General features: G+C 52.8%; 2 protein-coding genes across 4 annotated transcripts in view; one reads left to right on the forward strand and one right to left on the reverse strand.

The window, feature by feature from the left end:
- Positions 1-366: 366 nt before the first annotated feature.
- On the forward strand, positions 367-15,240 carry Rnf40 (ring finger protein 40, E3 ubiquitin protein ligase). Of its 3 annotated transcripts, XR_001174869.1 has the most exons (21): positions 406-467; positions 542-745; positions 1,085-1,252; positions 1,363-1,504; positions 2,586-2,792; positions 3,610-3,731; positions 3,853-3,999; positions 4,094-4,168; positions 4,789-4,908; positions 5,011-5,190; positions 5,592-5,727; positions 7,026-7,147; positions 7,237-7,664; positions 7,750-7,867; positions 7,973-8,122; positions 8,297-8,509; positions 8,587-8,712; positions 10,821-10,961; positions 11,065-11,166; positions 14,092-14,332; positions 14,548-15,240. XR_001174869.1 is itself a non-coding variant. In XM_013011605.1 (20 exons), the coding sequence occupies exons 2-20, from the start codon at positions 614-616 to the stop codon at positions 14,266-14,268; spliced, it is 3,006 nt and encodes a 1,001-aa protein (XP_012867059.1). In that variant the 5' UTR covers positions 367-430; positions 542-613; the 3' UTR covers positions 14,269-15,240. The 3 variants fall into 3 exon arrangements, 2 of the variants coding, with proteins under 2 accessions (XP_012867059.1, XP_012867061.1); XM_013011605.1 differs by having other exon boundaries at positions 367-430; positions 14,092-15,240; XM_013011607.1 differs by having other exon boundaries at positions 406-469; positions 14,092-15,240.
- A 2,942-nt stretch (positions 15,241-18,182) lies between these two features.
- Positions 18,183-26,166, reverse strand: part of Znf629 (zinc finger protein 629) — an 8,569-nt gene continuing 585 nt past the window's right edge. Inside the window, exons 2-3 of the mRNA XM_013011672.1 lie at positions 23,992-24,098; positions 18,183-23,827 (exon numbers count right to left, since the gene is read on the reverse strand). Of these exons, the coding sequence (XP_012867126.1) occupies positions 21,363-23,827; positions 23,992-24,064 (2,538 nt within the window). The 5' untranslated portion in view covers positions 24,065-24,098 and the 3' untranslated portion in view covers positions 18,183-21,362. The remainder of the gene's footprint in view (positions 23,828-23,991; positions 24,099-26,166) is intronic.

Raw genomic sequence — 26,166 nt, forward strand, 5'->3', positions numbered from 1 at the left:
CGTCTTTCCGCCCTCCTCCGTGGTGACCGTTGCTAGGGGGGCTTTGGAAGGAAAAAGGACAGGAAGAAGGAAGGTAACAATTTCAGACACGGAGAAGATACGCGTATTCGTAATAAGATGCAAGTGCCCACCTAGATGCCCCCTTGAAAGGTGCTGTTAGCAGGGCTGGTTCCGTGCTCAGGGAGGGAAAGCGGAGTGTGGTGACAGTTACTATGGAAACCACCCTCTGGCCAATCACTGAGAGAAAATAGAGGCGTTCAGGAAGAACTCACACGACTCGACCAGAGGAACCCAGCGCGACCAATAAAAACAGGAAATGGAGGCGTTTCGCCACATCCGGTACCGCCTCCGGCGCCTGCGCCGTAGTCCTGGGAGGCCGGCGACGTCCGGTGAAATCCAAGATGGCGGCGCTCGGTTGAGTGTGCTGTCGGTGAGGCCCCGGGGCCCACGGAGGCTGAACTCCGCAGGTGTGCGCAGCGGAGGCGCTTCGGGGGTTCAGAACACCGGCCACTTCCACGTCTCTGTTCTCTGTCTCTTCCAGGTGACAGAAGTGTCGCCCCCGGCCTCCTGACGCCCCGCGAGGGACCTTGCGCCGCTCCTCGCCATCGCAATTATGTCTGGGCCCGGCAACAAACGCGCCGCCGGCGACGGGGGCTCAGGGCCCCCTGAGAAGAAGCTGAGTCGCGAGGAGAAGACTACAACCACTCTAATTGAGCCCATTCGGCTTGGGGGCATCTCTTCCACGGTTCGTGGGCTCTTGCTAAAATGCCATATTTCTAGTCTCCACCCACATTGTCCAGAATCTTGCTGCCAGTTTTCCAAGCTTAGCAAGGTCCGCTTTACAGCACATAACAAGAGCTTGATAAACAGGACCCCAGAAAGCCTGTGACTTTTGTAAAAACAAAACAAAACAAAAAGACTTCAGAGTTGCAAAGGCAGAGAGGCGGAAGCAGAAAACTAGCCTTCTCTTGTGTCTGAGCCTCCTTTAATCCTCTCTTCTATCCCTTCCAGTTGCTCTTCTCTGTCTCTAGGTTTCTGAATCTTGCTTGAAAATGTCCTGGGCCCTTCTTGTTTTCTGTCGTAGGAGGAGATGGACTTGAAGGTTCTGCAGTTCAAGAACAAGAAACTAGCGGAGCGGTTGGAACAGCGTCAAGCCTGTGAAGACGAACTCCGAGAACGAATTGAAAAATTGGAAAAGCGGCAGGCCACAGATGATGCCACTCTCCTAATTGTCAATCGCTACTGGGCCCAGGTGGCTTGTTTTCCACCATCAGCTGCAAATTCTCAGCCCTTCTGATCAAAGAATGTCACGTTGGAAATGAATGAGAGATTCATAACCTTTCTGATGCTTTCTCCCTTCAGCTGGATGAAACTGTGGAAGCCCTTCTCCGATGCCACGAGAATCAGGGGGACATGTCTGCAGGGACAGAGCCACCTGGGGCCCAGGAGGGACCTACTCGCGATGTGATCCCTCTCACAGAGCCAGGGACTTCGGATCTAAGGGGTAGGGCAAATCTTAGGAACTGGAGAGTTTATTTTCTGGGAAAGGTCTTGGAGAGGAGGTGGCCTTTGAGGACAAATTCCTAAATCCCCCACTCTACCTGCAATCTCTGAACAATGATTTCATGTTTGGGAATCAGTAAAGCACGGTAGGTAAGAATAAAAGGACTTAAGAGTCTAACTTGATTCAGAATGTTATTCATATTAATACTCGAATAGTGCTAAAAGAGTAAATGTATTTGATACTGTTCTAAACTTAGCCAGATGAGAGTCAAGCAGAAATATTGTTCATGTCACAAGGGAGGAAATTTTTATTTATTTTGGGGGGGGGTCCGGTCATGGGGCCTGAACTCTGGGCCTGGGCGCTGTCCCTCAGTTCTTCAGCTCAAAGCTAACGCTCTACCGCTTGAGCCAAAGTGCCACTTCTGGCTTTTTTTCTTTTTGCTTATGTGGTGCTGGGGAATCGAGCCCAGGGCCTCAGGCATGCAAGGCAAGCGCTCTACCACTGCGACACCTTCCCAGCCCCGGGAGGAAATTTTTTAAAAAATAGTTTTATTGCTACTGTTAAGATTTTTTTCTCCTGTTGTGGGGCTTGAACTCAGGGCCTAGATGTTATCCTTGAGCTTTTTCACTCAAGGCTAGCACTCTCCCACTTTCCGCCACAGCACCAGTTGCAGCTTTCTGGTGGTTAATTGGAGATAAAGAGTCTCATGGACTTTCTTGCCCCAGCTGGCTTTGAACTGTGATCCTCAGATCTCAGCCTCCTGAGCAGCTAGGATTATAGGTGTGAACCACCAACATCTGGCCTGGAGGAAATTTTTATAAATCATAAAGGTATTGGGTCCCCTCAATGGGAATCAGTGTGGGATGAGTGTATGGTTGTAGTTTAGGTAGTGATTTATCATCTCTGTTCCCTTGAGAAAATTTCTTCCCTAAACAGTGGTGCCACTTTCAAGGTGCAGATAACTGCACTACAGATTTTGTTAAATGAGCCATGGAGTATTGAAGGGCTTGTTCTGGAGCTTGGTACTGGCTGGTGGTCATTGCTACTGTTATTTTCATAGGTGTCTGTTTCTCTCTCCTAGAGGCCTTGCCCATGCAACTGAGACCTCCTCTTAGTGAGCCAGCCTTGGCCTTTGTGGTAGCACTGGGTGCCAGCAGCAATGAAGAAGTGGAACTGCAGCTGCAGGGACGGATGGAGTTTTCCAAGGCAGCGGTGTCCCGAGTAGTAGAGGCGTCAGACCGCCTGCAGCGCCGGGTGGAGGAGCTCTGTCAGCGAGTATACAGCCGAGGTTAGTTCTTAGTACCCCTCTGCTAGAGTTGTCTGTCTCCACTTGGATCTTTGTGCCCATCCCTCCCCCTCTAGATTCCGCTAATTTCTCATGTTCAGGCAGTAAGCCATCTTCATGGTGGAAAGAATTAGTCTATGAGATGGGAATTCCAGCTTTCATTTATGGAATTGAACTCCAGAGAAATGGGTGGAGGAGGGGTGTGTGTGTGTGTGCACACGTGCACTGCTCCTGAAACAAGGCCTCAGCTTTGTCCTTGAGCTTTTGTGCTCAAGACTAGCTAGCACTTTACTATTTAACACATAGCTCTGTGGCTGGGAAGGTGGCTCATTGTTTGAGTGTAGAGTGCTTGCCTAAGACCTAACTCCACTTCCACCTTTTTCCTGGTTAAGTGGAGATAAGAGTCTCATGGACTTCCCTCCCCAGTTTGGCTTTGAACTATGATCCTCCAATCTCAGTCTGCTCAGTAGCTAAGATTATAAGCATGAGTTACAAGTGCCCTGCTTCCAGCTACAGGCCTCTGCAGAACATAGTGTAAACTTCAGTGGCAAGTAGTGATCCATAAGCAGAGCATAAATGCCTAGGTGACAGTCTTTTCCCAGCCTTAGTACTGCCTCCCTAGCCTGTGCTTTCTGGGAAAATAGTTCCATTTTCTGAGCTGCTTTCCTTCTCTGTGCAGTGGGGATAAAGACTCCTGGCTTTGTCATGAAAAATTGGCAAGATAGCTGGTGGATCACACTATACATAGCAGATTCCAGAATGAGTTAGTTCTTGCCCCATTGCCAAGGGCTTGGCTCTTACCTGGGCCTTGCCTTCTCAGGGGATAATGAACCCCCCAGTGAAGTGGCACGGGCACACACCCGGGAGCTGGGTCGTGAGAACCGGCGGCTACAGGACTTGGCCACTCAGCTCCAGGAGAAGCATCATCGCATCTCATTGGAGGTGGGACTTGGTTTTGAGGGGATGGAATTAGAACTGGGGCAGGGTTTGGGTTAAATGGGTACTTGTGGGTCTCAAGAAACTAAGTCTTTTATCTAAGTATCTGTTTCTCCATTGTGTCTAGTATTCTGAACTCCAGGATAAAGTAACATCATCAGAGACTAAGGTGCTTGAGATGGAGACAACAGTGGAGGACTTGAAGTGGGACATTGAGAAGCTGCGCAAACGAGAACAAAAGCTCAATAAGCACTTAGCAGAAGCCTTGGAGCAGGTAAGGCTGCAGGGCTAGGCAGATGGTGCCAGGCCTGGGCCCTAGCTTCTGCTTTTCATACCCATCTTCATATCCATGTCTCTTCCTTCCACAGCTCAACTCTGGGTACTATGTCTCTGGGAGCTCCTCAGGCTTCCAGGGGGGTCAGATCACACTCAACATGCAAAAGGTGAGCAGCAGCATGCTTTTTGCCATGTCATAGCATCATCTTTTTCTCAGCTGACATCTACCTCTGAGCCCTGTCCCCGTCACTCCTGCAGCTCTTTAATTCCCTTATTAAATAATTCCTAAACACGTAAGTGCTAGGCTCTAGGCATATTGGAGAGGACATGATAGGCTAAAACTTCCATAACAGCACAAAGAAAACACAGAGAAGAAATGAGGAGCATAGTAGAAGTCTATTGGCATTCTGTGGCCCCCACACTGTTTTCCCTTTACTTCAGCTGCTACATCTGGGTTTGTTTTTTGGGGGAAAGTGGTTACTAAAGTTTGAACGCAAGTCTTGCCAGGCTTTGCTACTTGTATTGTGCCCCTGAGTTCTTCAGTCTTAAGAACCTTAGTCCTTACTCGTGTAACTGTAACCCCTCTGTACAGCATCTTTACAATTAAAAAAGAAAGAACCTTAGTATTTGAACAGAATTTTTCTCCCACTTGTCGGGGGGTCCCTTAAGAAAGCCGTTGGCTTGGGGCTTCAGAATTTACCAGTGTCCTACACTTGGGTTGTGGGCGATGAGAACAGGTCACCCTCCTGGCTCTACTATCACAGCCTCCCCCCCTCCCCCTCCTTAGTTTGAGATGTTGAATGCAGAGTTGGAGGAAAACCAGGAATTGGCCAACAGTCGTATGGCAGAGTTGGAGAAGTTGCAGACAGAGCTTCAGGGGGCTGTGCGGACTAATGAACGCCTCAAGGTAGGCTGTGGTTGTAGGTGAGAGGATATGGGGATACAAGGTAGGGACTTAGTCTTGAATCCTCTTGCATCATTGAATCATTTGTGGCGTCTTCACTTCTAGGTGGCCTTGCGGAGCCTTCCTGAGGAGGTGGTTCGTGAGACGGGGGAGTACCGAATGCTGCAGGCCCAGTTCTCCCTGCTCTACAACGAGTCTCTACAAGTGAAGACCCAGCTGGATGAGGCTCGGGGACTGCTGCTGGCCACCAAGAACTCCCACTTGAGACACATTGAACACATGGAGGTATGGCCCTGGAATGCGTTGAGAGCCAGACCTTAAGATGGGTTATTCCTGGTTTTTGTTGTTGTTGTTGTTGTTTGTTGTAGGGCGCTGTCCCTAAGCTGTTCAGCTCAAGGCGAGCACTCTACTGCTTGAGCCACAGCGCCACTTCCGGTTTTTTAGTGGTTTATTGGAGATAAAGAGTCTTACGGAGTTTTCCTGCCAGGGCTGGCTTTGAACCGTGATCCTCAGATCTCAGCCTCCTGAGTAGCTAGGATTACAGGCGTGAGCCATCGGCACCCGGCTTTTATTCTTGTATTTGTAGGCCCTGCATGTTTGCCCAGAGTCCCATGGGCATAGATTTCTTCCTGAGGCCTGGGGTGGGGCTGAGAGTTACGAGGATCTCTTAACGCCACACCCTATAGAGTGATGAGCTGGGGCTGCAGAAGAAGCTGCGCACGGAGGTCATACAATTGGAAGACACGCTGGCCCAGGTGCGCAAGGAGTATGAGATGCTGCGCATTGAGTTTGAACAGAACCTAGCTGCCAACGAGCAGGCAGGTATGTGGTGAGACTTAATAGAGCTGGGCACTTATTTGGGGGTATTGGACCATGCTATGGGTGGGGGACAGGTGTTGCTTGTGCACACGCAAGAAGTTAAGCCCCTTGGGCTGGGAAGGTGGCTCAGTGGTAGAGCGCTTGCCTTGCATGCATGAAGCCCTGGGTTCGATTCCTCAGCACCACATAAACAAAAAGAAAGTCGGAAGTGGTGCTGTGGCTCAAGTGGTAGAGCGCTAGTCTTGAGCTGAAGAGCTGAGAGGCAGCGCCCAGGCCTAGAGTTCAGGCCTCATGAGAGGACCCCCCCAAAAAAAAAAAAAGTTAAGCCCCTTCCTTTCACAGAGCTTTAGCAACCTGGGGCAAATGAATACCCTAGAGGGCACCCAGATTTAGGATTACAGGCTAATAAGGAAGCAGACCCAGCATAACTCCTCACAACTCAGGAGCTCCTGAGTTGTTGTTTCTGGGCTTCTCTGGCTTCTGGTGTCTCTGAGATAGTTGTTTCACAAGATTTTTTTTTGTTATTGTTGGGCATGGGGCTTGAATTTGGAGCCTGGGCTGTCTCTGAGCTCTTTTGCTCTAATGCTCCACCACTTTGAGCCACAGTGCCACTTCCAGTTTGCTGCTGTTTAATTGGAGATGGGAGTCTCCCCGCCTTTCCTGTCTGGTCTGGCTTTGGACCATGATGTATTTCTCATATCTCAGCATCTTGAGTAGCTAGGGTTACAGGTATGAGCTACCGGCACCAGCCACAAGATTGATTACCATCAGTCATCTAGGCTTTCAGGTTGTGCCAGTGGATAGAACAAGGAGAATCCCTGCCATTGTGGGACAGTTCTAGTAGAAGGAAGACAGACACTAGAAGAGAAATGAAATGTGTATATTAGTAATAAAGGTATCCAAAAATATGAATCAGGAAAGGTAAATACAGTATCCAGAGAGAGGGTGTTGCAGTTTGGGATTGAATATAGGCATATGTAAAGGAGATGGTAACATTTGTCTAAGCTTCTGAAAGAAATTCATGAGCATCTGTGAATGTTAGTTAACTATTCCATTGAAGGAAATTGGGAAATATCGAAAAATCTACCTTAGCAAAAATAACAAACAGGCAATGTCACTTTCACTTTTGGATGAGTTTTCTTCAAGTCTACATTATTAAGCAAAGGTGAAACCTTTAAGGCCTCAGGTCTCCACCCTCCTGCACAGTAATAATGATGATTGGTTCAGCCTCTTTCCCTGCTGAAGTGTTGGGGCCTTAATGGGAGACCAGTGTGATAACCTTATTTCCCTCCCTTCCCCAGGGCCCATCAACCGGGAGATGCGCCACCTGATTAGTAGTCTCCAGAACCATAACCACCAGCTAAAAGGGGATGCCCAGCGATATAAGCGGAAGCTTCGAGAAGTTCAGGCTGAGATTGGCAAAGTGAGGGGGGGGGAATGCCCATGAAAGGCCCTGGCTAGACTTCGGTGAACACTGGCTTATTTCATTCCTGTTCCTTTCTCTCTTTGCAGCTCCGGGCCCAAGCCAGTGGCTCTACCCACCCCATCCCCAACCTGGGTCACCCAGACGATCCTGGCCTTAGTGCCCCAGCTCCAGGGAAAGAAGAGTGTGGTCCAGGTCCTGTAGGTACCCCTGACAGCAGAAAGGAGATGGCTTTAGTGCCTGGTGCCACCACCACTACTTCCTCAGTGAAGAAAGAGGAGCAGGTCCCCTCAGAAGAGGATGCCCAGGCCTTAACTCCTGGAGCTCAAGGCCCCTCTTCCAGGGGTCGAGAACCTGAGGCCAGGCCCAAAAGAGAACTTCGGGAACGAGAGGGGCCAGGTGTGGGAACCCCACCTGTAGCCTCAGCTCTCTCAAGGGTGGATCGAGAGAAGGCCAAATTAGAAGAAGCCAAGAGAAAAGAATCAGAACTGCTCAAAGGTCTCCGAGCGGAGCTCAAGTGAGGCCCTATTGCTATCCCTTCCTAACTCTGACAAGGGACCTGTCACCCAACATACTGAACCTGCCTCCTATACCCTTCCTAGGAAGGCCCAGGAGAGCCAAAAGGAAATGAAGCTGCTGCTCGATATGTATAAATCAGCCCCCAAGGAGCAGCGGGACAAGGTGCAGCTCATGGCGGCTGAACGCAAGGCCAAGGCCGAGGTGAGGGCAGCCAGGGTTGATGTGGTATGCTGAGAGGCATGCTGCAGGCTTCTCACCAGAGCAGGCCTAGGTCAGGAAGCAGTAACAGAGGTCCTTCCATTACAGGTCGATGAGCTAAGGAGCCGTATCCGAGAACTGGAAGAGAGGGATCGAAGGGAGAGCAAGAAGATTGCCGACGAGGATGCCCTAAGGCGCATCCGTCAGGCTGAGGAGCAGATCGAACACCTGCAGCGCAAGTTGGGTGCCACCAAGCAGGTACATTCCCCTGTAGTCCCCTTGCTTCTAATACTGGCTTTCCTAGCTTCTAATAGGTGCTTCCAGGTGTGGTGACACTTAAGTAGCTTCATCCACTCTCTATCTTTGCCACAGTTTTCTGTGGTTCTCCACCAGCATCTTGTCCACCAGCACTTTGCTCTTGTCTACCTGCAGGAGGAGGAAGCTCTGCTGTCAGAGATGGATGTGACAGGTCAGGCTTTTGAGGACATGCAGGAACAAAATGGACGGCTGCTACAGCAGTTGCGTGAAAAGGACGATGCCAACTTTAAGCTGATGTCAGAGCGGATCAAGGCCAACCAGATTCACAAGTTGCTTCGAGAGGAGAAGGATGAGTTGGGCGAGCAGGTTCTTGGCCTCAAGTCCCAGGTATAGCCATCTCAGGGAAGAGCTTGAGGGTGGAGCTGGAGAGGTAGGGCTCCCAGCACTGAGGCCCTTGTCCTCAGGTGGATGCCCAGCTGTTGACCGTACAGAAGCTGGAGGAAAAGGAGCGGGCCTTGCAGGGCAGTCTTGGTGGTGTGGAGAAGGAACTGACACTGCGTAGCCAGGCCCTGGAGCTCAACAAAAGGAAGGTGAGGTTGGTCTGTGGAGAAAGTGGTCTGGCTGGTAGCTCCCAGCCAAATCTGATACGGTCTGGAAGCCTGCCGTGCATCTTCAATCATATAGGAATGTGCTAGGTCCTGTGCCTAGTACTTGACATGCTCAGTTATATTTTAGGTTCAAAGTAATTCTACCATGATGGTGTTTGTTATCACTCTCATTTTAATTATTTTATTTTTTAATTGTGAGTGTGTGTGTGTGTTGTGCTAGGACTGGGGCTTAAACTCAGGGCCTGTGCATTATCCCTGACCTTTTTTTTTTTTTTTTTTTTTTGCTCAGGGCTTGTGCTTTACACTTGAGCCACAGCTCTATTTCTGGCTCCCCCCTACCCCTCCTCTCTCTTTGGTGATTAATTGGAGACAAATCTCACAGACTTTCCTGCCTGAGTTGGCTTCGAACCTTGATCCTCACGTCTTAAGCCTCCTCATTAGCTAGAATTATAGGCATGAGACATAGCACCTGGCTCTCACTTCCACTTTTTATTTTTTTTGGGGGGGGGGTCCAGTCATGGGGCCTGAACTCTAGGCCTGGGCACTGTCCCTCAGCTCTTCAGCTCAAGGCTAGCGCTCTACCACTTGAGCCACAGCGCCACTTCCGGCTTTTTTCTTTTTGCTTATGTGGTGCTGAGGAATCGAACCCAGGGCCTCAGGCATGCAAGGCAAGCGCTCTACCACTGAGCCACCTTCCCAGCCCTCACTTCCACTTTTAATGGAGAAACTGTGGCTCAGGGACTTGCTGAAGAAAGAACAGAGGTAGGAGTTGAGTCCATGCCATTCTCACTCCTAGATGCATGTCATATCCATTCATCCACCAAGAGACGAATGACTTAATTGGCAGTGGTGATACCTGCCGCATAATTGTATTAAGCATTCAGAAGTTGCATGTTAGTGACTCACTCCTGTAATCCTAGCTACTAAAGAGGCTGAAATTCAAAGAATTTTAGTTTGAAGCTAACCTTAGTAGGAAAGTCCATAAGACTCTTATCCCAAAATAAGCAAAAAGCTGGGATAGGTGCATGGTAGAGTACCAGCTGTGAGCAAGCATACCAAGCACACTGGAGGCTCTAAGTTGAAATCCTGCTACCAGCAACAGTAACAACAAAAAAGCCATACAAACAGAAACCTCTATCCAAGTACCAGTGGCCCACGCCTATAATCATAGCTACCTAGTAGGCTGATAATAACTGTTTGAAGTTATCCAGTAAAGGAAAGTCTTATGAACCTGTTATCTCCAACTAACAATCAAAAGGCCAGAAATGGAGCTGTGGCTCAAGTGATAAAGTGCTAACCTTCAGCACAAAAGCTCAGGGATAGCACCCAGGTCCTAAGTTCAGGATGGTCATTTGAAAAAAGAAAAGAAAACCATAGAAAACAATCTAGTTTATGGTATAGTATTCAGATTAACTTTGATTTTCATCTTACTGTGTGGCTATTTTCTCTAATTCATTCATTTAGCATTTTCTATGTCCCTGATATGTACTAAATTTCATGAAGGAGTTCCTCTCTTCTTTAAAGGCTGGGACATCTTGTCTTGAGGGGTAGATAGCAAGCTAGTAACTCCACAAATAATGGTGTTACAGATCACAGACCGTCATGTAAGGAAACTGAGGTGGTGCCTGTGTATTAGAGGAATTAAAGGGAATACAGATAATGGCCCACTGGGAGCTCAGAGACCAGGCAATGCAAAGGCCAGTTGCTCATGCCTGTAATACTAACTCCTTAGAAGGCTGAGATCTGAAAGTCAGTTCAAAGTCAGCCTAAGCAACAAAGTCCATTAGACAATCTCTCCAACTAAGCAGCAGAAAGCCAGAAATGGAGGCATAGCTCAAGTGGCAGAACAGCAGCTTTGAGCAAAAAGTTGAGCAAGAATGAGAGGCTTTGAATTCATACCCCAGTTCCAGTGCACACAGTGCACAGAATAGGAGCACACCATGAAGTGAAGAACAGTTGGGAGGATGGAGCAGGAGGAGGTACAACAGGGTCACAGAGTGCAGATGTCACCCGAATGTTTTGATGCATTAGTGTTTCGTGCCTCTGCTAACTCAGACAAATGCACTTCTCCTTCCTTCCACCCTCCTCAGGCTGTGGAGGCGGCCCAGCTGGCTGAGGATCTAAAGGTGCAGCTGGAGCACGTGCAGACCCGGCTAAGGGAGATCCAGCCCTGCCTGGCAGAGAGCCGGGCTGCCCGAGAGAAAGAGAGCTTCAACCTCAAGAGGGCTCAGGTGTGTGCCCCAGAGAGAGCAAGTGAGCTAGTGTTGGTACCTGGCAGGCACAGAGCTCCAAGATGAAGTCCCTTGTACTGAGCCTTTCCTCTCTCTGCTCCAGGAGGACATCTCTAGGCTGCGACGCAAACTGGAGAAGCAGAGGAAGGTAGAAGTTTATGCAGATGCTGATGAAATCCTGCAGGAGGAGATCAAGGAGTATAAGGTGGGGCTTCTGGTTGAGGAGTGTCACTTCAACCCAGGGATTATAGTGAGGAAGTGGGGAGGAGTTGTCATGGGTATTTTGGAGACTCTGGAGGTAAAGGTAAGGGAGGACAGCAGAAAACACTGGAGTCAGTTGGCCAAAGGCTTGTTGGTTACATGCCATGTGCCAGGTCCTGTGTGTACCCAGCTATGAAGTGGGAAGACTGAGACCCTGAGACCAACTAAGGAGAGGTGGGCGAGGTGGTCAACTAATTCTCCCATTCCAATGATGAGTGATATGATAGCAGAGACCACAGGGGTCATGGGGACACTAGGGAAGCCCTTAAATACCTGGAGGTGGAAGGATTCCTGCCAGAAATGTCACTCTAGATCGATCTGAAGAAAGAGCCATCCAGGGAAAATGGGGAGGAATGCATTTAGGGAAAAGGAAAGAGAAAATATGTGTAAAGTAATGAGAGTGCTGGACAGAGCTGGCCACTGGGTTGGAGGAGGGAATGGAGTGATTGGACAGTGGCAGATCCCAGGAGAGTGTCAGCACCTAGGTTGATCAGCTTGTCTTTTCCTGTGGGGAGTTTGGAGATTTTGAAGCATATTTCTGTCTTGGTTTTCTTTTGGGGGGCAGGGGTAGAACCAAGGGCCATATATATGCTAATAAGCACAAGCTCTACCCTAACCAGACTCCAGGCTCATCAAAGACTTAAACAGGAATGACACATGTGTTGCTGGGGTGGTGGTGTGTGTCTGTCTGTCTGTCTGTGTCTGTCTGTCTGTGTCTGTGTGTGTGTCTGTGTGTGTGTGTCAGTGTCTGTGTGTCCTGGGGCTTGAACTTGGGATCAGGGCACTGTCCCTGAGCTCTTGCCTGAAGCCTTGCAATCTGTCACTCGAGCCACAGCTCCATTTCCAGCTTTTTGGTGGTTGAGGTTAGAGTCTCATGGACTTTGAACTACAGTCCTCAGATCTCAACCTTCTGAGTAGCCTAGGAGTTAAGGTATGAGCCACTGGCGCCCAGGAAGGGATGGAAATTTTTAGACTATTATATAAGTCACTGTAGTAAAAACTAGTATTTAACTAGTTGAAGGTATTGGAGATAATAGATGGGCTCAGGAGGTACTTAGGAGACAGAATTGCTTGGACTTAGGCATAGATTGGCAACTTAATGAGGGAAGGGCAGTGCTGGGGAGACTCTTGGCTCTTGGGTTCAGTTAAATGAAGTAAAAAATGAAAAGAAAAAGAAATGAAGTGAATGGTAAGTACCCCCTTGTGAGTTAGAAAGACTGCAAGAGCAGCCCATGGCAGGCAGTGTATAAGGATGCTGAGATTGAGGTACCTAGAGGCCTTAAGAGAATGGAGGTACCAGGCGCTGGTCGCCCACACCTGTAATTCTAGCTACTCAGGAGGCTGAGATCTGAGGATCACAGTTCAAAGCCAGCCCTGGCAGGAAACTCCGTGAAACTCATCTCCAAAAAACCACTAGAAAACGAAGTAGCGCTATAGCTCAAGTGGTAGAGCACTAGCCTTGAGCTGAAGAGCTGAGGGACAGCGCCCAGGCCCAGAGTTCAAGACCCACGACCAACAAAAAAAAAGAATTAAGGGGAGAATCAGAGGCAGAGGTAAAAAAGGCACACATGACTGGTTATCCAGGCATCCAGGGAGAGTTTGTGGCATAAAAAGAGATCGTTCTCTCCCTTTAGGAACCTCAAAGCTTAAGTGACAGGCAGAGGAAGAAAAGCCTAGAGATTGGAAGGAGAGTGATATACAAGGCAGCAAATGAACTATGCCATGAGAGAAGCCTGAAGCCCTTGTGACTTGGTAGTCTTGGGGGAAATGGCTCCTGGGCTGGGAGAGGGAAGAGGTCAGTTGACTCTATGGCAGTTGGGCCTTGGAGGGACAGAGATGCTGGTGGCAAAGTCTTGAGGAATCAGGAAGAAAAATGCTGGGAAGGCTGGACACAGCTGGCATTCCAAGCAGGCCAAAGGCGTGTTGAGCTATGCTTGTTGCTAGGTAATATCTGTTTGGAGTTAAAAGACAAGCCCTTCTTGGTCTGACCTCATGGCAGGTGGGAGGTGTTGGGCTAAGAGTATAGCCACAGCAGTTTCCAGTCCCAGCAAAGATCAGCCTGGTTGAGGGTAGAAAGCACATTTCTGGTGGCACTGTGATGCCCAGCTGTGACCTCACAGGTAGACAGGATTGGAATTTTGCCGCAGAAAGCCAGTGGGGCAGGAAATGAAACTCCAGTTTCATAGTCTCAAAGGATACCTACTTCTTTCTGGTTTTGAGACCTTGGTGTTTGAGTGTCAGTGCCCTACTCTGTAGAATGTTGGTTCCCACCTGTGAGGCTATAGTGAAGACTGCTGCATCTACTATTTGGTGGGTTTTGCCTGAACTGCCTCCAACTGTCAGTTTACAGTCTGGGCACTGGGAAGTTATTCCATGCTGGGTGCTGGTGGCTCACACCTGTCATCCTAACTACTCAGAAGGCTAAGATCTTGATCTCAGAGCTAGCCCAGGCAGAAAAGTCCATGACATTGTTTTTGTTTTGTTGTTTTGTTTTTTGGGTCCAGTCGTGGGGCCTGAACTCTGGGCCTGGGCACTATCCTTCATCTCTTCAGCTCAAGGCTAGCGCTCTACCACTTGAGCCATAGTGCCTGTTCCGGCTTTTTTCTTATGTGGTGCTGAGGAATCGACCCCAGGGCCTCAGGCATGCAAGGCAAGCGCTCTACCACTGAGCCACCTTCCCAGTCACCCCATGACATTCTTATCTCCAGTTAACCTGCAAAAAATGCTGAACTGGATGGATGGTTCAAATGGTAGAGCACCAACTGTGAGCAAGAAAGCTGAGAGCACAATGTCCAGAGTTCAAACCCCAGAGCTGACTCACGCAGGCCCACGCACAATTATTCCACGGTTCATGCCTTTACCTATCCAGGCGCGGTTGACCTGCCCTTGCTGTAATACCCGCAAGAAGGATGCGGTCCTTACCAAGTGTTTCCACGTGTTCTGCTTCGAGTGTGTGCGGGGCCGATATGAGGCCCGCCAGAGGAAGTGCCCCAAGTGCAATGCAGCCTTTGGCGCCCATGATTTCCACCGTGTCTACATCAGCTGAACCTGAAATTTGGGGGACTTTTGGAAGACTCATGGACCTAAGGGGCTGCTCCTCCCCACCCCAGGTTCAGTGGCCCCTCCATTCCATACCCTTTAGCCCCAAGCCCCCCCTGTCTAGTTGGTTTGGTGGCACTGGTGCATGCTAACGGGAGTGGGATGAGCCAGGCTCAGCTCCATCCTTTGCTGAAGGGCAGAGCCGCTGCTCACGGGGCTCTCCCTGGGACCCAGAGCACTCAGCTGAGCTAGAATCTGGCCCTAATCTTGCTCCTGTTTTCCACAGACCCATCCAACCCCTAAGGAGGGATTCCCCCACCCAGGAGGAGGCTCTCTACTTGCCTACACACAGTAAGGAGCAGGAATGGGCCAAGGGCTCAGCTTCTTGCCCAAGACAGGCCCTGGGTTCCTGGGACTTTCTAAACCTACTTACCCACCAATCCTGGACAGGGCTTTGGACACTGGTGTGGCTCTTGTGCCAAGAGCTAAAGGAGCTATCCCCTGAGGGCACTGTCCTTATTTCTGGGAAGCTCTGCAGTTGCTGTGGTCACCATCCTCTTGGAGTGCTGAACCGTGATCACGTTTCTCCTAACCAACTCCCAATCTCTGCTGCTCTCCCAGGCCCACCTAGCTCTACCCCATGCATCCCACTGGACCCTCACCTTGCTTTCATCCTGGTGGCCTTAACTGCAGTGTAGGTGAAACTTCCCAGGAGGGGGAGGGGAAGACTAGCCGCAGCCACTGGGCCAACTTCTGATCATTCCAAGTAGAAGAGCTTTACCCAACACCGTGTGACTGAACCTGTACCAGGGATCCTGTGCACCTTCCCAGGCTGGCTCCATGGTCTATGAAAGCAGCACCAGGGGGTGCCTGGGAGAGGCTGCTGACAGATGCAGGGACCCATTTAGACACTGCCTGTGCTCTAGAGATGTCTTACACAGGCAGTTAATTGTTACAAATAAACATCCAGCCTTCAACCTGCAGAATAACCAGATATCCCAGGTTTTCATTGCTATGTCTGACCTAGGGGGTGAGGGTCTGCGCGGGCGTGAGAGTTCCCTCCCTCCCCCACCAGAATACTTGGACCAAGCAGCGCTCAGGGTCCCAAATGAGCCTGAGGTGCAGCCAAAAAGCTGCAGCTGGCCACGCCCCCGGCGGTCATTGGCTGTCAGGATGCTACGGTCTCGCACAGCATCCTGGGAAGTGTGGTCCTCTTCCCCTACCCCGTCCCCTGCCCCGTGTGTTCCGAGGACGACGTCTCCGGAAGCGGGGGTTGGGGTTCGGGTGGTCAGAACCCCTCGGCGTTCCCCAGGGGCTTCGCTCGCCCTAACCTAGAGACGCACGGGGCAGGACGCCTTCGTGAGGAGACTTGCTTCATTGAGCCTGCGCGGCCTGCAGCGCGCCTGCGATCAGCGCGTCGTGGGCTCAGCAGGCCGAGCCCCTGCGGCCCTGGGACTGGCACCGGGATCCGCCGCGAGCGCGGCTGGTGTGGGGGCCGGGCCCGTGCTCACGGCCTTGGTGGCGGCCATCGCACCTTCGCAGGGCAACGGAGGTTTGGCCGTGATGCTTTCGTGCGGACTCGCTGCTTTGTCCGCTGTGGAAGTCCGCCAGGCTCCCGGAGTTTCGGCGGGGCCGCAGCCACTGATCCAGATGGGACTGGAGACGGAGATGCGGGCTGCGGTGGCTTCGGGCGAGGAGGTGGCGGTGGCCGGGACGCTCGTGGAAGCCCGGGCCGCGGTGGGGGATGACATGGGGCCCCTGAGCCAATGTCCGCGGCTGGAGCGTCCGGAGCGCCGCGCCGGCCAGGGCTGGGAAAACGCAGGGCGTTGCATCACAGAGACGTGGGCACCTGCGCCCTGCAGAGGATCGGTGTCCGGGACTGGCGCGGGAACGGGCCGGGCGCAACCAGCCCCCTTTCCTGTAGCTCTGAACTAATGCAAGTAGTAGCTGCACATCGGGTGCCCCCAAAATCTGTGCCTCCACATCCAATACTAAGATAGGTATCAACCCTTCTCAAGGTCAAGCCCAAGGGAATGGGGGGGGGGGATTCCCAGAATCTCAGTGTCTGATGCCACAACAGCAGAAACAATAAGTTTCCGTTAAGGTGAGCCTCCAGGCGCTGGAGGGACTACCTTTGATGGTTTTCAGGAGGTTTGACCTCTTAGTAGCCCTAGTGATCTCAGTGGTGTCCTGGGGTCACAAGGATAAGGAGGCCAGAACTCTTCTTGAGGGAACAGATGGCATCCCTGATTTGGATGTGCCTAGTGCCTATCTCGGCCAGAAATTGACCAGTAGAGCATTTGACTGGGATCACTTCCAAAACTTCCACTGGGTCCCGTGGTGCTACACTAATCTGGTTTTTCTTGTGTTCGTTGCCTTCTGCTGGTCCTATTCCCCCACCCCTTAACTAGATCTCTCCTTTCTACCTTCCTCTATCCCTATACCCCTATTCCTCCAGCCCAGTCTAGGAAGCCACCACTGTTTACAGGTGGGAAGGAACATGGCATTCTCAATCCTTCAGTAACACCCTTTCCCTAAGCTCCTCAAAACAAGATGCCCACTCTCTGTGCTCTGCTCCCTCCCCGATTTCTTTAATCTCCTCTAAGCTCACACCTGACTGTGTGCCCCATTTATCCCGGCCTCACTTCTGACCTTTCCACAGGACTGTGTCTCCTGAGACAACCCCACAAATACACACTTGAGTCACTTCCTCCTGAGTTATACCTGGCCCTCTGCTGTGGCAGCATCATCACTGGGTCCACAACCTCTTCTGCTAAGACTGAACCAACCCCTGTGCTCTGGTGCCTGCAGTCTCCCTGGAGTTCCCTCTCTTTCCTGAGGAAGACTCCAGCTCTGATGTAGCTCAGTGTCCTCAAAGGTGGAGCCCTAGGGGTGTGGAGAAGCCTTCATTACTCATCTTTCCATAAGAAGCAGGTCCCTTCTCTCACCTGCTGCACCTTCCCACCTCCCTTTCTAGGTGGGGAAAGAAAAAGGAGACAGCCTGCAATGGGATCAAGGTCAGAGAGGCTCAGAACACACTTTCCTGCTTAGAAAAAGTCCCCAAGAGAGAGGCTGAGCCAAGTGATAGGCTAGAGCCAGGCAGCCACTCGGGGCCACAGTCAGGCTCAGGAGACAGCTCTGAAGCAGGCTTGGCATTGAAGACTGCTTGGAGCAGCCCCAAATAGCCCAGACAATGTGGAGCCCAGGCTAGGCCCAGGCAGGCCCAGCCCTGAGGAAGAAAGGTTTGTCTGGTGCAATACCTGTTTGCAGAATGCCTAGCTGGTCTGGCTTTCCTCACTGGCTTCCTTGTATCTTGGGCAAGTGGCAGCCCTTCCCCAAACTCAGCCTCTCCACAGGATCTATGGACAGGGAAAGGACAAGACAAGTCTCAGTCCAGGGAAGGAGCTGAGTCTGGACCCAGGACACCAGGAGAGGAGGCACCAAGGGGGTGGGGGTGGGGTGACGAGCCCGCGAGGCCACCCTGGGCCAAACAGCTGGGCCTGAGTTGCCAGAAATTTGTCCCCATACACTAGTGTTGGAACTAGGTACCAGTGAGAGTGGTTCCATCCTGTCACCAGGTCATGAGATTTCTCCCTGTCCTGCAAGGGTAAGGGTGTGTGTGTGTGTAGGTCTGAGACTGGAACTAGAACTCAGTACCTGTCACTTTTGCTCATTGGCAAGTGCTCTACCAACTGAGTCACTCCTCCAACCCCAAAAATGTGGATTTTGGTAAACTCTATAAAGCTGCCGAACTTGCACAAGCACTGGACAGGGACCCTAGAGGCCACAGGTTAAAGGGTGGGCCTGGAACTGCATCTAGCTTAGCGGTCACTCATGAACTGCCTCTGGGAGGGCAAACTGGGCTTGTTAGAGGCTGGACGGAGAAGACAAAGAACACCTGGGAAATCTTATTCCCTTTATTCTCTTCAACTAATCAACATGACCACCGGTGACACGACACTTATCGACACATAACACTCAAAAGTGGGGCCTCTCCACTTCCCTGGGGGACAAGTCAGGTGAGCAGGAGTTCCCTTGTTATAAGAGCAAAGGAGTCTGGGAACTGCTCACCTCAGGGGGAGTGCCACAGGAACCCCCATCTCAGGGTTATGATGGTTTCAAGTTTCCCCCATTCAGGATTCACACCCAGTTCCCATCTGACCTCCTCATCCACAGCAGCTTCAAGTTGCACCCTAAGCGGAGATCAATTTGTCCCTCCTTCCCTCTGCTTTCACCAATGGCTCTGCTACTGGCTGTGGGGATCCTCCCGCCCCCACCCCTACCCCCCCCCAGCACTTGGGGCCCAGCCCAGAGGTGGGGAGGAGGGTTTGACTACATTCATTACACCTTGCAGACTCGGTTCTCTTGGTTCTGTGCCTGAACTGGTCGGATGGACAGATGCTGGGCGCCACAACCTGCTCAGTGCGGATCCTCCTAACATACAGCTGGCTCTGGGAAGTAGGCAGCCAAGAGGGCAGGCTTCACTCAGGGTCCCCCATTCTGTTTCCTAGTAGGAAGCCCCAGATCCCACCAGCCTTGTCTACATGGTTCATTTGGCACCGGGGTCGACCTTCAGCTGTCACCTGTCCCCACAACATGCGAGCATCCTACTAAGTACGCTACACTCTAGTTCTCAACAGGCTACAGTCTCCTCGACTACACTGACCACCTTCCCCCAGACTGGCCTCTGAACCCCAAAAGCTGTTCCCCAAGCACGCTTTTGGGAACAGATTCTCAGACTTCTATCTGAGGGAATCTGCTTCTAGCTTTAAATTTGTCTCTACAACTTGACTTCTGTTACCATCTTAGAGGGCTTATAGGCTTAGACTCAGAGGACTTTCTCCTCTTTGTCTTAGGGACTGTCCCCCATTTGTTGACCTTTGTCAATCTGGAGACCCGCAGGCAGGGCTCCCTCCCGCGGTGGTGGGCTTTTACCTGGCACTTGGGTAAGTGGGGGCTTTTTGTGACTGCGATCAAGGCTCCCCTTTCCCCACAGCCATAGAAGGCCTGCCTCGCCTCCCCAGCAGGCTGGGTGGGGAGGGGGTGGTTCTCCCACATTGTTCTAGATTCAATCCTTTGGGGGGCAGGATAGATGAAAGGATGAAGGATTTTTCGCCTTTAGAACCTTTACGTAATGGAATTAGAGGTTTCTCCTCCACACAACTTTGCAGGAATGTTAGGGCATCCCTTTTCTGGGTACCCATCTCCTGAAGGGCCCCTCACCTGGCATCTTGATCCTATTATTCCAAGACAGTGTGTCACTGGTGTCAACATGGAGTCAGGGAGCAGCACTTCCTCTCTGCCCCATCTTGAAGGGACTCCAGGGCTGGGGGTGGATAGGCTCCTTGCTGCAGCTGTTTCTTGCCAAAAATTTCACCCATTCCACCTGGTGATCATCTCTCCTTGGTCATAAGCTGCAGTCACGTGAGCAGGCTTGGCTGAATTTCTGAAGTGTGTCACACTGAGTGGCGTGAAGACAGATGAGCCTGGCAGGACCGCGTTTCTCCTCATCCATTTCCCTCTGAAGGTTTCAGGCTAAGAGAGGAGCTAAGGGGATGGAATTTGTCCCTTCCCAAGGCCAAGATGGAGCTGGGTCATTCCCGTCTCCGACAGGCTCAAGTACTGGATGGGGAAGGTGGCTAGGCTTCCGTTGGACTCTTGAGGGACTCTGGTCCAGTCGGAGAGTTGGCTCATCCTTGCCACATGAAAGGCTGAGGTGGGAAATCAGGTTGCTGGTCAATCAAAACTTTCTGTTCTGCCATCTTGTTGTCCCTTGTTGGCCACAGAGAAGTCAGGGAGGACAAGCCTGCAACAAGCCTTGAGTCTCTGAAGGAATTTATTCTTTGGAGGTCGACTAGCAGCGATTCTCCCTCTCTATTGAGGACAGCACTTGGAGGAAATTTGCTGCCACTGAAGCAAGTATGGTGGCAGTTAGATTGCAGGGAGGAAAAACAAAACAAAACAAAAAACCCCAAAACCAAAAACCTGATCGTGAGACCTGAGATTGTGAGGGAGGCCCCCTTCATGGTGGAGGCCTCTCAGAGTAGACATTTCCAGCTGTGCTGGGGAAAAGGTGACTCCACTCAGCTCGTGAGAGTCTGGGGCGGGATCTGCTTGCACTTGAAGTTTAACAAGCTCCCAAGGAAGGGAAGAAACTGGCCTGGAGTTCGCTGGGTTCCAACTGAACCGTTTCTCCACCTTGCTCTGTGTCCCTCCAAACACTAACGGAAATTCCTCCTATTTTTATTTTATTTATTTTTGGTGGTGGTAGTTTTCCACTATTCCTACACTGTTTCTTTTTACTGCATTCCAAACTTCAGCCCTTAAAAAGGCTTGAGATCATTGCCTGCCTTCCCCATTTTTGGGCTCTTGTGGATTCCCAGATTCCATGGGTCTCTTCCCCACACACAGTTCCCCTAAGATTAACCTCTTGTATCCCAAAGAACCCCCCCCCAGTGTAACGGGATGAATTAGCCCTTTCCTGGTCGCTGTGGTTTAGCTCCTCTGTGGGCTTGAAAGCTCCTCATTTGTCATCTTCCAGTTCCACCCATTCCTACACTATCCCCCAGCTGAGCTTTGTCTTCAGTATAAGTGTCCAAGGTGGCTGGGAGAAGTGGAGCAGGTGTAGGGAGGGTGTAACCCTATGCATTCTGGGAGTTACCCTCTCAAGTCAATGCCAGCTGTACCACCCTGGCCCAATAGGATCTGGATACGGTTTTATGGAGTTCGTCTAGAGACATATTAGGACCTCTTCCTACAATTAATAGGGCTTTTGTCCACTATGGTTTATAGGGTTTTTCTGCTACAGACTTAAAGGACTTTATTTTCCTACATAGGTATAGGGTTTCTAACCCAACAGTTTTTCTCTACTGCCTTACAAGTGATTCCCACGGACAATTTTATAAGGATTTCTCATCACTGGTGTAAAAGCACTATTTTCCCCCAGGGTTCTTTCCCTCCCGCTTCTCTACAGAAAGATCGGGTTGTCCTCCTTCCCCCCACTTGTTATTTGCGTGTGTGGGGTGGTGTGTGGGGTGGGGAGAGTGGGGGAAATCCAGTGTTCCTCTCTCTAGAGAGAGGCCCCTGGTCTCTAAATCCATCTCACAGGGAGACACCCGGGTGACAGCTCCCGTGGAGGAGGAGGGCGGCCACTTCTGTGAAGCCGTCTCCACACTCCGGGCACACATAGGGCTTCTCTTCCAAGGGGGCTTTGGGGCTCTCCCCTTCCCCGTGGCTGCTGCTCGGGGCGGGGGCGGGGGCCCCTCCCTCCGCTGCCTGGCTTGTGGCTAGGCTGGCTGGCTCGGGCAGGGGGTCCTCGGACCTGGGGGGCTTTTCTTGGGTGTGGGTTTCCTGGTGGCGGAGGAGGGCCAGGCGATCGAGGAAGGAGGCCCCGCAGTCGGAGCAGCTGTAGGGTCGGGCCCCGAGAGGGCTCCTGAGGTGCTCCAGGAGGACGGAGGAGCTCTTCCCCACCTCGGGGTTCTTCTGGGACTTCCGGCCCGCGTGGACTTTCTGGTGCTGGAGCAGCTCTGAGCTGAGGCCAAAGCTCTTTTTGCACTCTGGGCATTTAAAGGGCTTTCTGCCGAGGAAGGGGCTGGGCCCGGACCCTTCCCCGGGGCCGGTCCTCCCCACGCCGCCGCCGTGCGTGAGCTGGTGTTGGAGGAACGCCGCGCGGTCCGGGAAGCTTTCGCCACAGTGCGAACAGATGTAGGACTTGGAGGCCAGCAGCCCCCCCAGCCTGTGGCCCAGGCCTTCCTGAGCCTCGGACGCTTTCAAGGGCGGTCCCGGGGGGTCCGCTCGGCCCTCTGCCGCCCCGGGGTGGGAGTTGCCTCCGAAAGGGAGCCTCGGGGGGCGGAGCTGGGGGGGCTTGGGGGCGGGGGGCGCGGGGAGGCCGTCGGCGTTCTTGTAGGGGTTCTCGCCGATGTGGATCCGCTGGTGCTGCATGAAGATGCCCTCGTCGTTGAAGCCCTTGCCACACACCAGACACTTGTGCGGCTTGGCTCCGGGCGGCGGGGTGAGCAGGGCGGGGTCCCCGAGGCCCAGCAGGGCGTCGCCCTGGGCTCTCCGCGCGGGGGCCTTGCCCCGCTCGTGGATCACCCGGTGCTGCTCGAGCTCGTGGGCCTCCAGGAAGGCCTTGCCGCAGTCGGAGCACACGAAGAGGTTCTCGTCCATGTGCGTGCGCACGTGCGTGATGAGGTTGGAGCTCTGGCTGAAGCTCTTGCCGCACTCGGGGCACTTGTAGGGCTTCTCGCCGGTGTGCGTGCGCCGGTGCTGGATGAGGTGCGAGCTGCGGATGAAGCTCTTGCCGCAGTCGGAGCACTTGTAGGGCTTCTCGCCGGTGTGGATGCGCTGGTGGCGGATGAGCGTGGAGCTCATGATGAAGCTCTTGCCGCAGTCGGCGCAGATGTAGGGCCGCTCGCCGCGGTGGATGCGCTGGTGGTTGATGAGGTTGGAGCTGACGCTGAAGCTCTTGCCGCACTCGGGGCACTTGTAGGGCCGCTCGCCCGTGTGCGTGCGCTGGTGGCGCAGCAGCGTGGCGCTCAGCGTGAAGGTCTTGCCGCACACGGGGCACTTGAAGGGGTCCTCGCGCAGGTGCGTGCGCTGGTGCTTGATGAGCGTGGAGCTGTGGCCGAAGCTCTTGCCGCACTCGAGGCACTCGTAGGGCTTCTCGCCGGTGTGCGTGCGCTGGTGCTGCGTGAGCTCCGAGCTCTGGATGAAGCTCTTGCCGCACTCGGTGCAGCGGTACGGCTTCTCGCCGGCGTGGATCTTCTGGTGCTTGAGCAGGTTGTGGTTCTGGCCGAAGCGTTTGCCGCACTCGGGGCACTTGTAGGGCTTCTCGCCCGTGTGCGTGGCCTGGTGCTGGATGAGGTCGGAGCTGCGGTAGAAGGCGCGCCGGCACTCGCCGCACTTGTAGGGCTTCTCGCCCGTGTGCGAGCGCTGGTGCTTGATGAGGTTGGTGCTCTGCGTGAACGCCTTCTCGCACTCGGTGCACTTGTAGGGCTTCTCGCCCGTGTGCGTGCGCTGGTGCTGCACCAGGTTCGAGCTCCAGCTGAAGCACTTGCCGCAGTCGGGGCACTTGTAGGGCTTCTCGCCCGTGTGCGTGCGCTGGTGCTGCACCAGGTGCGAGCTCTGCGTGAAGCTCTTGCCGCACTCGGAGCACGTGTTGGGCCTCTCGCCCGTGTGGATGCGCTGGTGCCGCAGCAGCTTGGACCACTGGCTGAAGCTCTTCCCGCACTCGTTACAGATGTACGGCTTCTCCGCCCCGGCCGGCCGGCCCTGCACCAGCTCCCGCAGACTGGGCTCGCTGGCGGGGACCACGGGGGGGCTGTTCCACGGGGTGAGCGTCCCCCACTGCCAACTGGCCTCGCAGGCCTTGGTCCACTCGGATGGGGGAGGCACTGCCTCCGGGGCTGGGGGGTCGCCAGGGGTCTGGTGGTCTAAGGGGGTGGGGGAATCCCGGGGGGCTGGTGGGTCCTTGGGTTCTGGACTCTGAGCTGGATCTCCCAGGATGATCTCCTCCCCAGCACTTCCCCGCCGAGGGCTGTCCTCTTCATTCCCACTCTCGGCACCTACAGACAGAAAGGGAGTCTCCAGCCCCCGGCTTCTTTCAGAACCCGGGCTCTGGCCTCTCTTCCCTCCCCTGCCATTTTTTTCCCCCAGAGTCTGGGCCCCTCCCTGAACGGGGATCCGTCGGTGTCTCTCAGGACTAGCAGTCCCTGCTCTTGGCCCTCACCTCTGTGAGCCTCATCTGGACTCTCTTCAGGAGCCTCCAGATCCGGGCCCCACAGCACTGTCTCGGGCTCCATCCCACAGCTCAGGACTGCGAAGGCTTCAGGGACCCTAGGGGAAGAGAGAGGTGGGCACAGGGTGGGAGATGATTCTATTTATTCCTCTGAGCCTCACTGTATCCGTTATGCCTTCTTCGACAAACCAGAAAAAAATGAGCGAAGCCAGAGGTCGGTGGCTCACACCTGTAATCCTGGCTACTCAAGAGGCTGAGATCTGAGGATGGAGGTACCAAGCCAGCCAGGGCAGAAAAGTCTGTGAATCTCTTATCTCCAGGTAACCAGTAAAAAACCACAAGTAGTGTCATGGCTCAAGTGGTAAGAGTACTAGCTTTGAGTGGAAAAACTGAGAGCCCAAAATCCTCAACTCAAGCCCAAGAGAGAGAGGGGAGAGAAGGGGGGGAGGGAGAGGAGCACTGGTTTTTCACTGTGACCTCTTTCACCCTGTAGGCCTGATTGCTTCTCCAGATCTTAAGATCACAACTAAGCAAGTCAATGAATTTAAGAGTGCAATTAAAAACTCATCAGTCATAACCCTTTGAACCCAGACTGGGGGCTTAGAGAAAATCTAGCACTTACAATGAAGAGAGGTTCTCACCCCATACCTCCAATGCCCAGAGGCTGAGAAACCTGTTATTTTGCAAATTAGAGGAAGCTCATTAAAGCACCAATTTTCCTCCTTAATGGGGCTGCTAATTGAGACCAATAAACTTTCCCCTTACAAGCCCCAGAGAGAACTGAGGCTGAAACTAAAGGGTTAAAGAAACTATCCTCTCCCACCTCCCCACCCCCAATTTCCCAGAGGGAACAGGAGTGCATCAAAATGACTGGGCCTGGGCATTCAACCATTATCTAAGTGCAGAAAGAGTCAGGCTAGAGGTTGGGGCAGGGAGGTTTAAAGTGAGGGGCCTCAGGAGCCTCTGGGGAGGGAAGCAGAAAGGAGGGAGAGGTGGACAATTGTGGAGGACACTTGCAGGGCACAGGGCGCCTGCTGACAAGCCCCCATTTCTCTCACCCAGTCTTCCCAGGAGCAACCCCGTGAGGAGGCTCAGGACCCAGGCTGTCCATTGTACAGATTAGTAAACGGAAGGACTTCTCCAAGGTTCCAGGCTGGGAGGCCGCAGTGCTAGGACCACAAATGCAGGGCTCTGTACGGCTTAGTCTGCCCCCTTCTCTGAGAACAGGAGGTGACCTTGGGAGTCATGTGAGCCTCAGACTCACAGGGCTGCTGGCAGGAGCCAGAGGATGGGGACGAGCAAAACTCTGGCCCTGAGAATGGGTTGGAGAAATTCCTGGGAGGAGAGTTCCCTTGGCTAGAAAAGGAGGAGCTGGACTCAGTGACAAAGGCCTGATAATCTGAGTCTGTGATAATGGAGCTCAGACTGAAGCCATTGAAGCCACCATTACCAACACCCTGGGAACCTTCATTCCTCTCTCTCTCTCTTTCCATTTTAATGCCTAGGACAGCACCGAACACATCATAAATGCTCAGTAAACATTTGCCCGAGATGAAATGAATGAGCTCCATGCACCCTTACTCCTGGAAAACCTGCTGTGAGGTTCAATGCCTTTAAGAAATAATTGCCAAAGGATTGTCAGCAAAGGAACCCAAGTTCGCAGTGACCAGCGCACTCCCTGGGGAAAACACAGCCAGCTGTCACTGCCTGAAAGCCGTGAGAAGATTCCAGGATGAGAGACGGAGGCCCAATAGCAGAGTGCCTGGAGGAAGACTTCTCCCAACACCTAGACCCTCGAGGAGTGACCTACATCCACCACGTGGGCAGGGCAGGGCAGGGGGCACCTAGGTGCACGGATGGGCAGCGCGGGCACAGACAGACAATGGTGCACAGGAGGACCCAAGGAGGCAGGTGGAGGAGCCGGCGGGAGGAGCAGCAGGAGAGACAGCAGTTAGCTCTGAGGAAGTCAATCCATTTCTTCATAGGGGTAGCAGCTTGACCTCGGAGACACCTCCCCTCCCCGACCTGCCAGGGACTTTGGGGAGGTGGAGGCAGGACGCGCTGAGGAGGCCGGGAAGGGTGGACGGGACGGGCGAGCGCTCTGCCAGATCCACCACTCGTTGGTCCCGAGTGGGAAGGCGAAGGGTTAATGGCCAGGCCACATGG

This window comes from Dipodomys ordii, unplaced genomic scaffold (assembly GCF_000151885.1).
Source record: "Dipodomys ordii isolate 6190 unplaced genomic scaffold, Dord_2.0 Scaffold14, whole genome shotgun sequence".
In the NCBI taxonomy this organism is placed as follows: Eukaryota; Metazoa; Chordata; class Mammalia; order Rodentia; family Heteromyidae; genus Dipodomys; species Dipodomys ordii.